The following is a 15,183-nucleotide window of genomic DNA, read 5'->3' as shown; positions in this document are numbered from 1 at the left end:
TAGAGGACGTGGAAGACCGAGAAAGACTTGGCTAAAGATGGTGGAAAAAGAAATGCGGGCAAGGGGGTTAACAAGGAGAGATGTAGAAAACAGGGCAAAATGGAAAAGATTGTCATGGGGACCGCAAGGCTATCCCCCGCTCTAGTAGGGAAAATGGCCTTTAAAATGCATGTTGTTGTTTGTTGTTGAAGCCTTTTTTTCTTTTAAATGATTTTTATAAACATCTGTTACGTGCTCTTCCCCGACCCCCTGGTCACGGTGTACCTCCGAGCCCCGAGAGGAGTCATGGCAGAAAAATGTGTTTTTCTGTGTCAAAAATCAATGGTGAAACCACATCAATTGTTACCAACAAACAAATATTGTATTAAAAATCACACAAGAATAACAGTACAACAATAATAGCAATCAAAAGTACAATCAATGTATATCTTATGATGGTACCATCAGCTAGTATAAAGTAACTCACTGTACTCCAAGTGAGTGAAAAAGAACATTCCCCAATGTCTCTATATTCCCGTCTACGAGCTCAGAGTTGATCCCCTCCCGCGTCAGAACGATGTTGAATCGAAACCCGAATCCCGTCCACGTGACAGGCCCAGTCACGCCGCCAAAACTGCACAAAGGCGCACGAGGCCAAAGCGGCGAAAAGGCGCACTCAAGGCGACTGGGAAATCACACCCTCTGGTATGATTGTTTTACAGCTCCAAATCGGCGAACCTCAGGTTTGCCTTCAAAATCCGCGTTGCACACACATCCCAGATAGACGTCTGAATGGTGAAAACGGCTGACGTGAAGCAAGGAAAGTTTGCTCGACTGTGCCGCACAAACGACTGCACCGATCGCTGCACGGCTGCATCGATCGGATGTGGCATGAAGGAGGATCTGCACTTCGGCATGAAGGAGGATCAAATCGAACAGATCGCTGTCTCCATCGATCTTGCCAAGGCCGTAACACCTATCGGCTCAAAATCCTTTTAACTGTTGATTTCGTACAGTTACACGTATCGGGAATACATACGACATAGCGATTGTGAACACGATTGTCGATCACGATAATCAATCACGATCATCACGATCAGTGTATCGATCACAATTTGAAACACGATGGAATAATATTTACCGATATGAACAGTGATGTGGCTTTTATTGAAATTCTAAAGATACTGTTTAGATTTTGATGATTTGCGTGTGATATGATTCAACACATGTTTATGTGAATCGTTTAAAATAAAAAAAGCCTTCAATTTCTGATATTTTCCCATCGCCATATCCAGGTTCGCCACGTACCCACGATCGATGTTTCTCTACGTGAACGTACCCGTTTGTTTGCGAACAGGTACGTTTTTCATGGAAGTCCTTCACGAACTTTTTTTTTTTTTTTTTTTTTTTTTTTTTTTTTTTTTTTTTTTTTTTTTTTTTTTTTTTTTTTTGTATACAAGATCGAGGCTCGTGAAAGAGCATGCTGTCCATGTCTGACGTGCGACTGAGGGTGCTACAGGAATGTGGAATTTATTGGTTTCATGCTTTAGCATTCACCGTATCTGCATTGCCTGTTTGCTTCTGGCCTCCCACCCGTGCGTAGCATGGGTATTTCTCTAGTACTATAAATATCCCAAATGATTACTCGGTGATAAATGGAAAATGGTTTATTGGTTTGGTCAAAATAAAATGACACACAACAACATTTTCAACTTGGCAAACATGGTTTGATTTGTCCGGTATGATGAAACAATAAGTGGGCTAACATTACATTTGTTTAAGATAAAATATGCTGATTATAAATAATCCATGATTTTTGTGATCTCTCATGTAGGGTCGTAATATGTGAGAATAAATTTAATGCATCAAACTCGTCCATGGGACTTGATTCCTGGAAGCTATGGGCAATTTTACAAGATGTAGAAATGTAAACAGAAACAAAATTTTGGCAAAAAAACAGTTTTTGGTTTCCTGAAGGGTGAAAAACTGGATTATCACAATATATGGGTTTTACTGTATATTGCCGCATCGACCCTGTAGTGAAGAGGGCGACGAATGGCCAAAAACGAGCTTTAACCCCGAGGCGTATGAGCCAAATCGATGGCGGTTCCTTTGTATGGTGCGAGAGGGAAACGGAGGGTATCCGTGGTCTTAGTTGACGTGGTCTTAGTTGAACGGATGGACGCGACGGGGGTTTATCCGAAACCACGAACAAATAAACGTACAAGAAAGAAATTGAAAATGCAACGAATAATGATTTAATGAAAATAATGCAGGCAATAAAGAAATGAATGGTGAGGTAAAAACTATAATTCCTAAATGAGGCTCTTCCATTCAGACACAAAAACAGACAGGGGGATGATTAAAGCAAAAAAAAAAAAAAAAAATCCTCCCTTTTTGCCAGCACTCAGCTCTGCTCTCAACGAGCACTTTGGTGGGGTCCGTCGACAAGAGGACCGCGCATCGAAGCGCTCAAACAATGGCAATCGCGGTCAATCACACGAGCACACCGAGCCGTGCCGCAGGCAGCCAAACCTCTCGTGCTCAATCCCGGGCCAGCCAGCACAACATGGCCCCCAGCTCCCCTAAAGAGCACCAAGTCGCACAACCTCCCCTCCTTCAAAGTGGCAAAGGCTCCCCAAAGCTCCAAAATGTTCTCCTCACAAAAAGCGCACATGAGCCAGCCGCAGCCGAGAGCCAAAGATAACAGCGTCCGCTGGCCATGAAGCCAGCACGAGAGAGAGAGAGAAAATGGTGGGATACCTCCCTTTTTGCTCCAGTGCTCGAATGTTCCATGATGACGTCACACTCTAACCAATCACCAAGCGCGATTCAGTCACCCCATCGTCCCTCAACCAATTCTCATTTGGAGCGTGACCTCACGGCCATTCCTGACGCCCATCGAAAACGTTCGGCTGGGCGGGGTCGTAATGTCTGAGTACTGTCGGTGATTATGGTGGTTGTGGCAATGCGCCGATTTGCATGCCTGGCCGAGTGACTTTTATAACAACAAAGGGAAAATCACAAGGCAATTACACTCTGGGGATTATTCTTAAGTCCTACCTAATTAGCATAGCTCCACCTTTCGCATGGAGACACATAAACGATCTTACACGGACATTCCACCTAACGGGTTCCCTACTTAGTTACATGAAGGTTCTTCTTCTTCTCAAGACATTTGGGGCATGCTAATCTATGCAATTCTTTCTGGACTCAGGTATTAAATTACCTACACCCACACACGTAACAATATGCATATGGGACAAGATTATGTACAATGTGGTACTATCTGTGCATATGTAAAGTAAATATTAGTGCCTGGATGTAAAATTTAACAAATTTTGAAATATCGTGAATTGCCACATGACGAGCCACATGAATATGCTCATAAGTCGGTTATTGAAACCTTCAGAGAATGGCAACTGAGCGTTTCTAGCCCCGAAAGGCCGCCTCTCGTCAAATACATATGTTTAATATATACAAACTGATGTGTGAACGGAATCACAATACAAGCCACTATCCTCCTTTTCAACATTCGTTTCAACATTCATGTCTCTCACATGTTTCAACAATCATGTCTCTCACATGTTTAGAATATTATGTTATATGTGCAAAATTAAAATTAATATTGTGGTCAATTTATTTTCCACTCAAAGACTTGATCACATCATGATGTCATAGTAGTTGAGCACACAGCACATGATGTGATGTCATGTGATGTGTAAGTGATGATGTCATGGAAATCTGTTGTAACATCAAATGTTTTAGGTTGCAAAAATAACTTTGGGTTGTGCCAAAATATGTGTTGGTCAGAAACCCGAATTTTGTTTTGGTATTTTGGCCTACCACCAACCTTGGAGCAAAAGTGGATGGACCATTGAATTCAGATCACCACTGTAACTTTGAAAATGACGATCTCCAACTACAATACTATATCTTACTATAATTCACCAAATGTCCGTCCGTCTGTCTGTCCGTTCGTTCGTTCGAAGGTACCGCAAAAACGGCTGAATCGATTTCAACGATATTTTGGGTGGGTAATCCGAGGACCCCCTGGAGTAAAATAGGCGACATTGTTTTTCAAATTTTTCAAAGTTTTCCGATTTTCCAGTTTTTCCAAACACGATGGAATAATATTTACCAATATGAACAGTGATGTGGCTTTTGTTGAAATTCTACGTTCCAGGAGAGAGTAGATCGACTCCTGACGAACACTTCCTATATAAACGTTTGGCTCCGAAGTAACACGGCAGCGTGTGCAAAGCGACTGAGAAACAGGTGTAGCGGCCACAACCGTGTTACAGATTTGGCGCACACTCTTCACACATAAACGTGCGACTGAGAAAGACGTGTAGCGGCCGCTTCCGTTTTTCAGCATTCAATCCTTTTTCAAAATGGGTTCCATGTTCTGTTTAGATTTTGATGATTTGAGTGTGATATGATTCAACGAATGTTTATATGAATCGTTTAAAATTAAAAAAAAGCCTTCAATTTCTGATATTTTGCCTTTTCATTTGGGCTTCCCAATTGAAGCCCCACCCGTAGGGCGAGTACCATTGCTAGTATATTATAATACGCTAAGGGTTGAAGGTGATCAATCCTTTTGGAACTAAAGCCTTGTTCCACGAGGGCACCCATCCCTCGCTGATCCCTCGCTGATCCCCCTCCCCCACCCCCCGCAGGATGTCTTCCCATGGTGCAAACCACTCTGCGATTTTCCCATCGCCAATAACTTTGCTTCTCCGGGGGGAGGGAGTGCAACTGCGCTCACATTACCCACACTGGGCCGGCTGTTCGTATCACGCAGTCTTCATGCCCTTTTAATATGCTGAGCAACAGTGTACAATGTCGTAGCGAACTTTGCTTCTCCGGGGGGAGGGAGTCTGATCTTCTCTTCTCTTCTTTCTATATAATAATATGCTAAGGCTTTTCTGTCATGGTATTTTTACCATTGGCTTCTGCGAGCATAAAATATGACAACAGACAAGCCGTACGCAGATACATTTTCACAAATTGTCACACAATCTAAGTATTCCTCCCACTCAATACGTTTTCCTTCCATGTGGTACGTGTCAGCATTAACAAAACTTTCTATGAAATTAAATGTGGTCGTTTGGAACATAATGATGGGAAGAATTGCCGTCGATGTAATTATGAGTCCCTTTCCTTGTGAAATCCCAATCGTCTTTTCAAGACTTTTGCTTACCCGACCTTTCTCCACAAGATTGGTAATCATGATGATGACACCGACCTGCTGCTCCCACACCATTCGCCAAAAATCCTCAAATGTAGGTCTAAGGGGTCCTTGCGTGGCAATGTAAGCTTTTGGAAGGTTGTAGCCCTGATGAACATACAAGAAAACTGGGCATATTACATCATGGCCAATAATGAAAGAAAACAAAAATGAACTAAATAACAATTATATACGATTGTATCTTTGTTAAAATTTATCCTTAGTTTTATCCAAGACATGATTACATTTCAATAAACTAGCATGACTCGGCACGCTCCGCACGCCTCAACACACGTCGTTTCAGAGGGATAGGCATCTTTGATCATTTCGGTGTCTTTTGGATCCTCTGTGGTGCGTGGCTATGTTTGAGTGAGTGGTGCGTGGCTATGTTTGAGCGAGTGGTGCGTGGCTATGTTTGAGCGAGTGGTGCGTGGCTATGTTTGAGCGAGTGGTGCGTGGCTATGTTTGGGCGAGTGGTGCATGGCTATGTTTGAATGAGCGGTGCATGGCTATGTTTGAATGAGCAGTGCATGGCCTCGATCGAGTCAGTAGCACATGGCTGCGTTTTCAACGATACGCGTGAGATCATAGGCCAATCAATATGGAGCTGCAAGGTGTCTCCATAGCTCTACAGGTAAGCCTGTTTTTGCTTGTCCACTTCCTTTCTTTTTATGAATAGAACCATCCCCACACCTGCTACACACCAGAAGGAGCATGTTGCACACCCACAACTACTTCCAGCATAACTTCCCCTTTGCTCTGACTATATATATATATTATATATATATATATATATATATATATATATATATATATATATATATATATATATATATATATGTATATATATATATATATATAATTATATATATATATATATATATATATATTGTTATAGATCGCGGTTAGGATGTTATAGACCGAGCGGTGGTTTAAAACCGCGACCTAACAAAACTCACCCGATTCCACCCGAACGTTGGTTGTATCGCACCCTAGCTGCTCAATGAGGGAAAAGACAAAAGCGACGCAATGCAAGAGGAAAACGGAGACAAAAAAAGGTTTGAAATATTACGACTGAATTTATTTCTACTATTTACACACAAGCAACAAAAAGCAATTCAGTTTATTTACAAGTACAAGACGCAGGTGACACAGGGAAAATACTAGCTTATACAGACTTAATTAACCCAGGACAGAACAAACAAAAGACGACTCACACGGGGAATTGCAGGAGGTGGATGGCTGGAGGTGAACGCTTGGTGGAACTACGCGGAGCTTGGTGGAGCTGAACGCTTGGTGGAGCCAACGCGGAGCTTGGGGGAGCTGAACGCTTGGTGGAGCCAACGCGGAGCTTGGTGGAGCTGAACGCTTGGTGGAGCCAACGCGGAGCTTGGTGGAGCTGAACGCTTGGTGGAGCCAACGCGGAGCTTGGGGGATTGGTGTGACGGGTTCTCTCTCCTTCCTTAGTCCCACCCAGTCCAACAACTTCCTCTCTTGCTTCAGGACTCTTTCTCTCTCTTTCTTGGTCCCTCACTCTTTACCACCGACTCCTCACCGCAACCAACGCAACCACTTGACCACCACCTCTACTGACTGACTCTTCACCACTCTGCACTTGACGACCGACTCCCAACCAACTCAGACCAACTCAAAGTCCAACTCCAGGCCTTTCTGTCTTCTGCTCTCCTCTGTAAAAACGCATCTCTCTTTGGACACGCCCTTGCCTTGGGTTATATAGGCCCCCGCCCCTCAACCTTTGCGACCCTCCCCGATCGCTCTTCCTCCGCCCTCTCTAGCCGAACCCCTGGCTCATGGTTGGTCGAGTGGGGCGGGCTCACTCCTCCCCTCTATGACGAGGTGGAGACACGCCTTTCCTCCCCGACTCGAGCCTCGTGGTCAATGGCGGTTATTGGAGGGAAAAACCGACCAAAATGCGGAAGGCGCTTCGAATTGCAATTGACGGAAAGGGGGGAATGGAAGGGAATCTATCTCTTTCACTGGTGCAATGGAGTATTTCAATTAATGGAAGACACAGCCTTACGCTAATACACATAATAAGGATATAACTGTCAAAAGAAAGGATATATCGTGTCCTGCATGTATGTTTTATGGACTAACTACGGAAACGCCCTTTGACCTTTATACAACCACAAACGGAGGGAGGAGGGGTGATATTTTACAACAACCTTTTACAACAACATTTTACCACAACAACAAAATAAAAAAAACATTCTCATATCCACAACACTGCACCCTCCTCCCCTTAGGCATGTCCCGGGCCTATTACTTTTACCTTAGTGTGGCACGTAGGTGTAGTTCCCTCTACTTTTAACCTGACCCTGAGTGCGACAGTTTTAAAACATAAATAAATGTGTCCCGCTGCTCCATTGCACCCTGCCTAACAGACTTACGCCCACAGTTAACCGAATTGCGGAATGGTCTTCAAACTATACACTGACGGTGGGAAGCATTATTTACACTGACGCTATTTTTATTTACAAAACTAACCCAGGACCTGTATTTGTTCTTTCGGGGGGGGAGACAGTCTGCTCTGCATCGACGCACCATGAACGTACCCAAAAACGCACCAATACAAGCCCAAGCACCAATCGGTGCAGTCACCATTGTTCATCAATGTTCAACAATAAAATAAAATCAACAACCCCTAACCCTGCAGGTGTCTCTTGCTCTTCGGCTCCCTCTGCTGGTTATTATTATTTCTTCCAGTTGTTGTCATTTCCATTTTGCTTTGCTTACTGGCGGCCTATTTGTAATAAAGTGTGCCCAAGGTGTCCTTTTTATTTTCGTTTATTTATGGCCCACAGGGCCGACTAGTGTGGTTCACCTGTGGGGCATCGGTGCCCTGTGGCCAAGGTCCGCCAGCAAGATTTCGGGCCCTCATGGCCGGTTCCAGCAGAGGGGCCTTGCCCCAACCCATGGGGTCCATAAGTGGTGCTCGGCCACTGACATGTGGTCCATAATGTGGTGCATCGATGCAGACAGCTGGTTCTGGGAATTTCGGGCGCACAATGGCCGACCCACACACGCTCCCCTCGGCGCCCAACGGCGCTCAGGTCCTCATGTGGGAGACAAAAAGGGGGGAAGACAATTGAGCGAGGGGTAAGGTCACAAGGGTACACATCAATAAGGCAATGCAAGGCGAAATGCGTACGGAGGGCGAAGTGAGAAAGCTCGTCCCTACCGTACGTCACCCCCCCTGTCACCTACCCTACCCTTGCCCTTACCCCATATGTACAAAAATCTACACATTTACAAATTCGTCACTACCGTCACGTCTTCCCCATATTTCCCCTATATCAAATTCGTCTCCACAATCCCTCTACTTCAAAATTTGCCATCACCAAATTCATCATCAATCCTCATAAGGAGGCAGAGATGGAATTACGCACAGTGTCACACCCACGTCATGATGCGTCTCACAATCCAAACATTTGCATCATAAAAAATAATCAAAACATGGCATGGTGTGGAGTACCTGTCACCTCAGGTGAGTGGATGCAGATGGTGCGAGGAGATCCTTCATCCTAACTATCCTCTAAATGATTTTAACACACTTTACACTACCCGGGGTCTTTCTCTGGCCAAACCATTGGCCCTCTTACACTAGGGGTTCTAATAACCAATTCCCATTGGCCAAACTGTGGTGCTTCTCAATTTGGGGTCTCACTCCCCCGATTCATCTCCCGGTGCTCTAGCACAATTTCTGGGCTGCGACGTGTACCTCTCCCAACAGGTCTACCCACCTGCACACCTCCACCACTGTAGTTGCCACCCGAGCTTACCTAGCTCCTCACCCTAACCTAACTAACTGGGGACAGCCCCTCTCCTGGCTCTGTCACCCCATGGTGCCCTCTGGCACTGGGCTACCCGGGTCCGTCCTCCGGATCCTCGGGCCCCATCCACAACAACTACTACCGGCTCCCAGAGCCCACCTGCGGCCTCACCTGGCCGACATCCTTACAGTGGTGGAGTGCCCAAACCAACTACACACACTAACAGGCTACACGCCCAGCCATTTCCACAACACTAATGCACCCATCCAACATCATTCTTCCAACCGCACCACAGATGCCAATATCCAACCACAATTTACCTGTACCCTCTACCTAACTCTTACACTACCCGCCCCGGGTATCCGTGATGGGGGGTCCACTCTTCCCCCATTCACACCTTCGCACCATCCACTCCACTCCACAATTTCCACCATTCTCACTCCACGACCATCCATTCCAATCCTCCAGACCATTTATTCCATACACCTGTCTTTCATTCACCTGTCGTTGCACACCTGTGCAATCCTACCTGGTGCCACCTGCACCCTCCTCCTCTTCCTGGACCATTTGGTCAACACAACACGCAATCACCACTACTCCCTCATACACTGCTCCATTCACCTGTTCAGTTGCACACCTGTGCAATCACACCTGTTCAATTCTCACCTGTTCAATCCTCACACACACGGCATCATCTCAGCTAACTTCTCCCCTCTGAAACTTGCGCTTCCCAGTCGTCCCTTTAAACTATTGCGCTCCCACGTCATTATAATCCACACTAATCTACCTGCGTCCCCACTACAGGTATCAGTCACTAACTAAACTTAACGTTACCTAATGTCAATCTCTTCTAGATCCCTATCATTATCCAAGCCCTCCCTGGCTCGGTTGTCATAGCCACCCCATAAACTATTGCGCATTTGCCCCCACTTTTTGTGAGGGATGACAGAGTTGCCATCCCACCACAGCGGGGCATCTCTCCCTACCATCCCCCCAGTCCTCTGACGCTACGAGCCCCCGTCGCAAGAGGTACTGGGTCCTGCCTCGGCATCTAGAGCCGAGGCGATCCATGAGGGCGCCTGCTCGCCGGCATAAGGTCTTATCCGGTCGGCATGGACGATCCGAGGGGGGGTCCGTGGCCCCATTTTGATCTTAATGACCACGTCACAGATTTGCGACAGGACGACTCCCGGGCCTTGCCAGGGGGAGGTGAGTTTTGGGCACCTTCCCTTCCGCCTCCGGGGATTAAAGAACCAAATCTTCATCCCCGGAGCGTATTGACTCCCCTGGCTCCGGTCGTCGTACCTGCGCTTCATCTTGGCCCCCGCCAGATGGAGCTGGCGGCGGGCGAAGGCATGGACCCGCTCCATGCCTTCCTCCAGGTGACGTGCGTACCCCTCCCTCGGCGGTGTGTCCGTGGTGTCTGGCACGGGACCGCATAGCAAGTCGGCGGGAGCCCGTAACTCCCGCCCATACATAAGCAACGCTGGACTGCATGCGGTGGCCCCGTGCTGGCTAGTTCGGTAGGCCATCAACAGGTACGGGAGATGTTCGTCCCAGTCATCCTGACGGGTGGTGGTGAACAATGCCAGTTGTTGGATCAATGTTCGATTGAACCTTTCCACCATCCCGTCAGATTGTGGCCGCAAGGGCGTGGTCCTGGTTTTCCGAATTGACAGGAGTCTGCACACATCTTTTAGTAATTGGCTCTCAAAATTTCGACCCTGATCGGTGTGCAGCTCCTGTGGAATCCCGTGCCGACATACAAATCCTTCTACGAAGGCCTGTGCTACCACCCCTGCTTCTTGGTTGGGGAGGGCATAGGCCTCCGGCCACTTGGTGAAATAGTCCATTACAACGAGGATATACTTATTACCTTGGCGGGTGCGGGGCAGCGGTCCTAGAATATCCATAGCCACCCGCTCAAGGGGGGCCCCCACCTGATGTAATTGAAGGGGGGCCCTCATCCTCCGTGCTGGTCCCTTTTTGGCAGAACAGGCGTCGCATCTCCGACACCAGTCCTGTATGTCGCGCCCCATATTCACCCAATAGAACCTCCGGCGGACCCGAGATATTGTCTTTGTCCTGCCCAAATGGCCGCCGGAGCGGGTACCATTTGACATTCCTTTTGTGTCGCTATTAATTCATTTTTTATGTCCTTTTGTGTTGCTTTTAAACCCCCGATGATTGCTGTGTTCTTTTCCACTTGGTCCGTTAGTTCCTTTTGTCCCACTGTCAGCTGTTCTACTCCTTTCGTCAGATCTTCTATTCCCCCCTGTAACTTTGCCGTATTATTTCTCACCTCTTTCTCTATACGCTTTTCGCCTCGCTTTACCTCCTCGCGCAGCCCCGAGACCTCCTCACTCACCCCTCGTCGTATTTCCTCCATCTGGTTCCCCATCTGTTCGATTTCCCGGGCGGATTGTTCCCCTATTTCCCGCAATTTGTCCTCCATCCTATTTTCTAACCCCATTAACCCATTTTTCACCCCCTCTAACTGATTCTCCTGGGCAGCCATTCTATTTTCCACCCCCGTTAACCCATGTTTCACCCCTTCTATCCCATTGTCTAACCCCTCAAATTTCTTGTCTAACTCCTTAAAATTATTGTCTAACCCCTCAACGGTACCCCTTGCTTCGTCCCTCATTACCCCCATTTGGTTTCCCATTACCCCCATTTGGCCCTCCATCCTATCCATTTTTGCATTCAGTTGGGTCAAGAATAATCTGAGGTCAAACCCGGTTTGCCCAGCGTCCCCAGCCGCCACCGCAGGCTCGCCCTCCGCGGCGCCGCTATTTTGGGACCCTTCAACCACGTGAGCGAGCGCGCCATTTTGCGCGCCTGATATTCCCGCAACCACATTGCCATTTTCCTCCTCCCTTTCTTCCCCGAAGTCCTGGGTTACTTCCAACCCCTCTATCTCTCCCACCGGCATCCCGTCGCCTTGGACAGCCATGGCGCGATTTCAAAATTCGGGCTTTTCCTTTAAAACAAAACAAATTTCGGTATTTTATAATTTTGAGCGCGTGAAGCGCGCTCCGGGTCGATCTCACTCCCCGACACCAATTGTTATAGATCGCGGTTAGGATGTTATAGACCGAGCGGTGGTTTAAAACCGCGACCTAACAAAACTCACCCGATTCCACCCGAACGTTGGTTGTATCGCACCCTAGCTGCTCAATGAGGGAAAAGACAAAAGCGACGCAATGCAAGAGGAAAACGGAGACAAAAAAAGGTTTGAAATATTACGACTGAATTTATTTCTACTATTTACACACAAGCAACAAAAAGCAATTCAGTTTATTTACAAGTACAAGACGCAGGTGACACAGGGAAAATACTAGCTTATACAGACTTAATTAACCCAGGACAGAACAAACAAAAGACGACTCACACGGGGAATTGCAGGAGGTGGATGGCTGGAGGTGAACGCTTGGTGGAACTACGCGGAGCTTGGTGGAGCTGAACGCTTGGTGGAGCCAACGCGGAGCTTGGGGGAGCTGAACGCTTGGTGGAGCCAACGCGGAGCTTGGTGGAGCTGAACGCTTGGTGGAGCCAACGCGGAGCTTGGTGGAGCTGAACGCTTGGTGGAGCCAACGCGGAGCTTGGGGGATTGGTGTGACGGGTTCTCTCTCCTTCCTTAGTCCCACCCAGTCCAACAACTTCCTCTCTTGCTTCAGGACTCTTTCTCTCTCTTTCTTGGTCCCTCACTCTTTACCACCGACTCCTCACCGCAACCAACGCAACCACTTGACCACCACCTCTACTGACTGACTCTTCACCACTCTGCACTTGACGACCGACTCCCAACCAACTCAGACCAACTCAAAGTCCAACTCCAGGCCTTTCTGTCTTCTGCTCTCCTCTGTAAAAACGCATCTCTCTTTGGACACGCCCTTGCCTTGGGTTATATAGGCCCCCGCCCCTCAACCTTTGCGACCCTCCCCGATCGCTCTTCCTCCGCCCTCTCTAGCCGAACCCCTGGCTCATGGTTGGTCGAGTGGGGCGGGCTCACTCCTCCCCTCTATGACGAGGTGGAGACACGCCTTTCCTCCCCGACTCGAGCCTCGTGGTCAATGGCGGTTATTGGAGGGAAAAACCGACCAAAATGCGGAAGGCGCTTCGAATTGCAATTGACGGAAAGGGGGGAATGGAAGGGAATCTATCTCTTTCACTGGTGCAATGGAGTATTTCAATTAATGGAAGACACAGCCTTACGCTAATACACATAATAAGGATATAACTGTCAAAAGAAAGGATATATCGTGTCCTGCATGTATGTTTTATGGACTAACTACGGAAACGCCCTTTGACCTTTATACAACCACAAACGGAGGGAGGAGGGGTGATATTTTACAACAACCTTTTACAACAACATTTTACCACAACAACAAAATAAAAAAAACATTCTCATATCCACAACAATATATATATATATATATATATATATATATATATACATATATATATATATATATATATATATATATATATATATATATACATACACACACACACACACACACACACACACACACACACACACACACACACACACACACACACACACACACAGTCACGTGAAAAAGTATGTACACCCCATTTAAAGTTTTGTCTTTTTCTACATATTTCAACATACAGCTATTTGATCTTCATTTCAATAATATTGATAGATAAAGGTGATATAATATAACAAATATCATGAAACATTTACATTTTGTCCTCCATTGTATCATTTAAATAAACATAAATGCAAATTTCGCATGTGGAAAAAGTAAGTGCACCCCTACATTTATCACTACTTCAAATACCTAAAATTAGAATCACATGCACCAGCTCAGGTGCAAATGATTAGAACATCGTTAGAGAGGATTTTGGAGGAACCTGTCTTATTTAAACCTCAGACATTTCGTTTGGTTTGCTCTTTGTTGTTGAAGTGTGCGGCGTCACCATGCCGAGAGCAAAGGAGCTCTCTGAGGCCTTCAGAAAGAAGGTTATAGATGTCTACGAGTCTGGGAAGGGATTAAAAAAGATCTCCAAACAATTTAAAATCAATCATTCGACTGTCCGGAAGATCATCTTCAAGTGGAGAAGATTCCAAACAACTGCCAACTTGTTCAGGCCAGGCCGCCCCAGCAAGTTCAGCCCGAGAACAGACCGAAAGATGCTGAAAGAAGTCTCTAAGAATCCCAGAATGACATCACGAGATCTACAGGTAGCTCTTGCCACTGTTGATGTCAAAGTGCACGAGTCTACCATGAGAAAGAGGCTGCACAAATTTGATCTACATGGGAGGTGTACCAGGAGGAAACCTTTACTGTCCAGAAAGAACATCAGGGCAAGACTAAAGTTTGCCAATGAACACCTCGGCAAAGACCAGCACTTCTGGAACAATGTGCTCTCGACAGATGAGTCAAAGGTAGAGCTATTTGGCCACAGTACCAGAAGACATGTTTGGCGAAAACCAGACAGCATTTGACCACAAGAACCTGATACCAACTGTAAAGCATGGTGGTGGAAATAGTATGGTTTGGGGCAGCTTGGCTGCATCAGGGCCTGGGCAGCTCCCCATCATGGAATCCACTATGAATTCTTCATTGTACCAGAGGGTGCTTGAGGATAATGTGAGGCCATTTGTCAGAAAGTTGAAGCTCAACGAAAGGTGGACCTTGCAACATGACAATGACCCTAAACATACCAGTAAATCCACCAAGGAATGGCTGAAAAGAAAGACATGGAGGGTTCTTGAATGGCCAAGTCAAAGCCCAGATCTAAATCCCATCGAGATGTTGTGGGGGGATTTGAAACGAGCTGTGCATGCAAGAAACCCCTCAAACATCGCACAGCTGAAAGAATTCTGCATGGAGGAGTGGGCAAAAATTTCTCCCAGTTGATGTCAGAGACTGGTAGACAGTGAAAAGAAACGCCTACTTGAGGTTGTTTCTGCCAAAGGGGGCAATACCACCTATTAGAGCCAAGGGTGTACTTACTTTTTCCACATGTGAAATTTGCATTTATGTTTATTTAAATTATACAATGGTCTACAAAATGTAAATGTTTCATGATATTTGTTATATTATATCACCTTTATCTATCAATATTGTTGAAATGAAGATCAAATAGCTGTATGTTGAAATATGTTGAAAAAGTCAAAACTTTACATGGGGTGTACTTACT

At 46.3% G+C, this 15,183-nt stretch overlaps 1 protein-coding gene across 5 annotated transcripts in view; it reads right to left on the bottom strand.

The window, feature by feature from the left end:
* The window catches only part of LOC137412972 (receptor-type tyrosine-protein phosphatase gamma), a 280,669-nt gene that overhangs the window by 57,035 nt on the left and 208,451 nt on the right, over positions 1–15,183 (bottom strand). For 3 of the 5 annotated variants that reach the window (XM_078766398.1, XM_078766399.1, XM_078766402.1), the window contains one exon: positions 5,186–5,320. The exons of 1 other annotated variant lie outside the window; for it this stretch is intronic. In XM_078766398.1, coding sequence (XP_078622524.1) covers positions 5,186–5,320 — 135 coding nt within the window. The remainder of the gene's footprint in view (positions 1–5,185; positions 5,321–15,183) is intronic. One more of the 5 variants, XM_078766400.1, reaches the window with a different exon arrangement.

This window comes from Myxine glutinosa, chromosome 12 (genome assembly GCF_964187855.1).
Source record: "Myxine glutinosa chromosome 12, kmMyxGlut1.1, whole genome shotgun sequence".
Taxonomy (NCBI): domain Eukaryota; kingdom Metazoa; phylum Chordata; class Myxini; order Myxiniformes; family Myxinidae; genus Myxine; species Myxine glutinosa.
The sequence above is the reverse complement of the archived record's forward strand: the minus strand, read 5'-3'. Positions and strand labels throughout refer to the sequence as shown.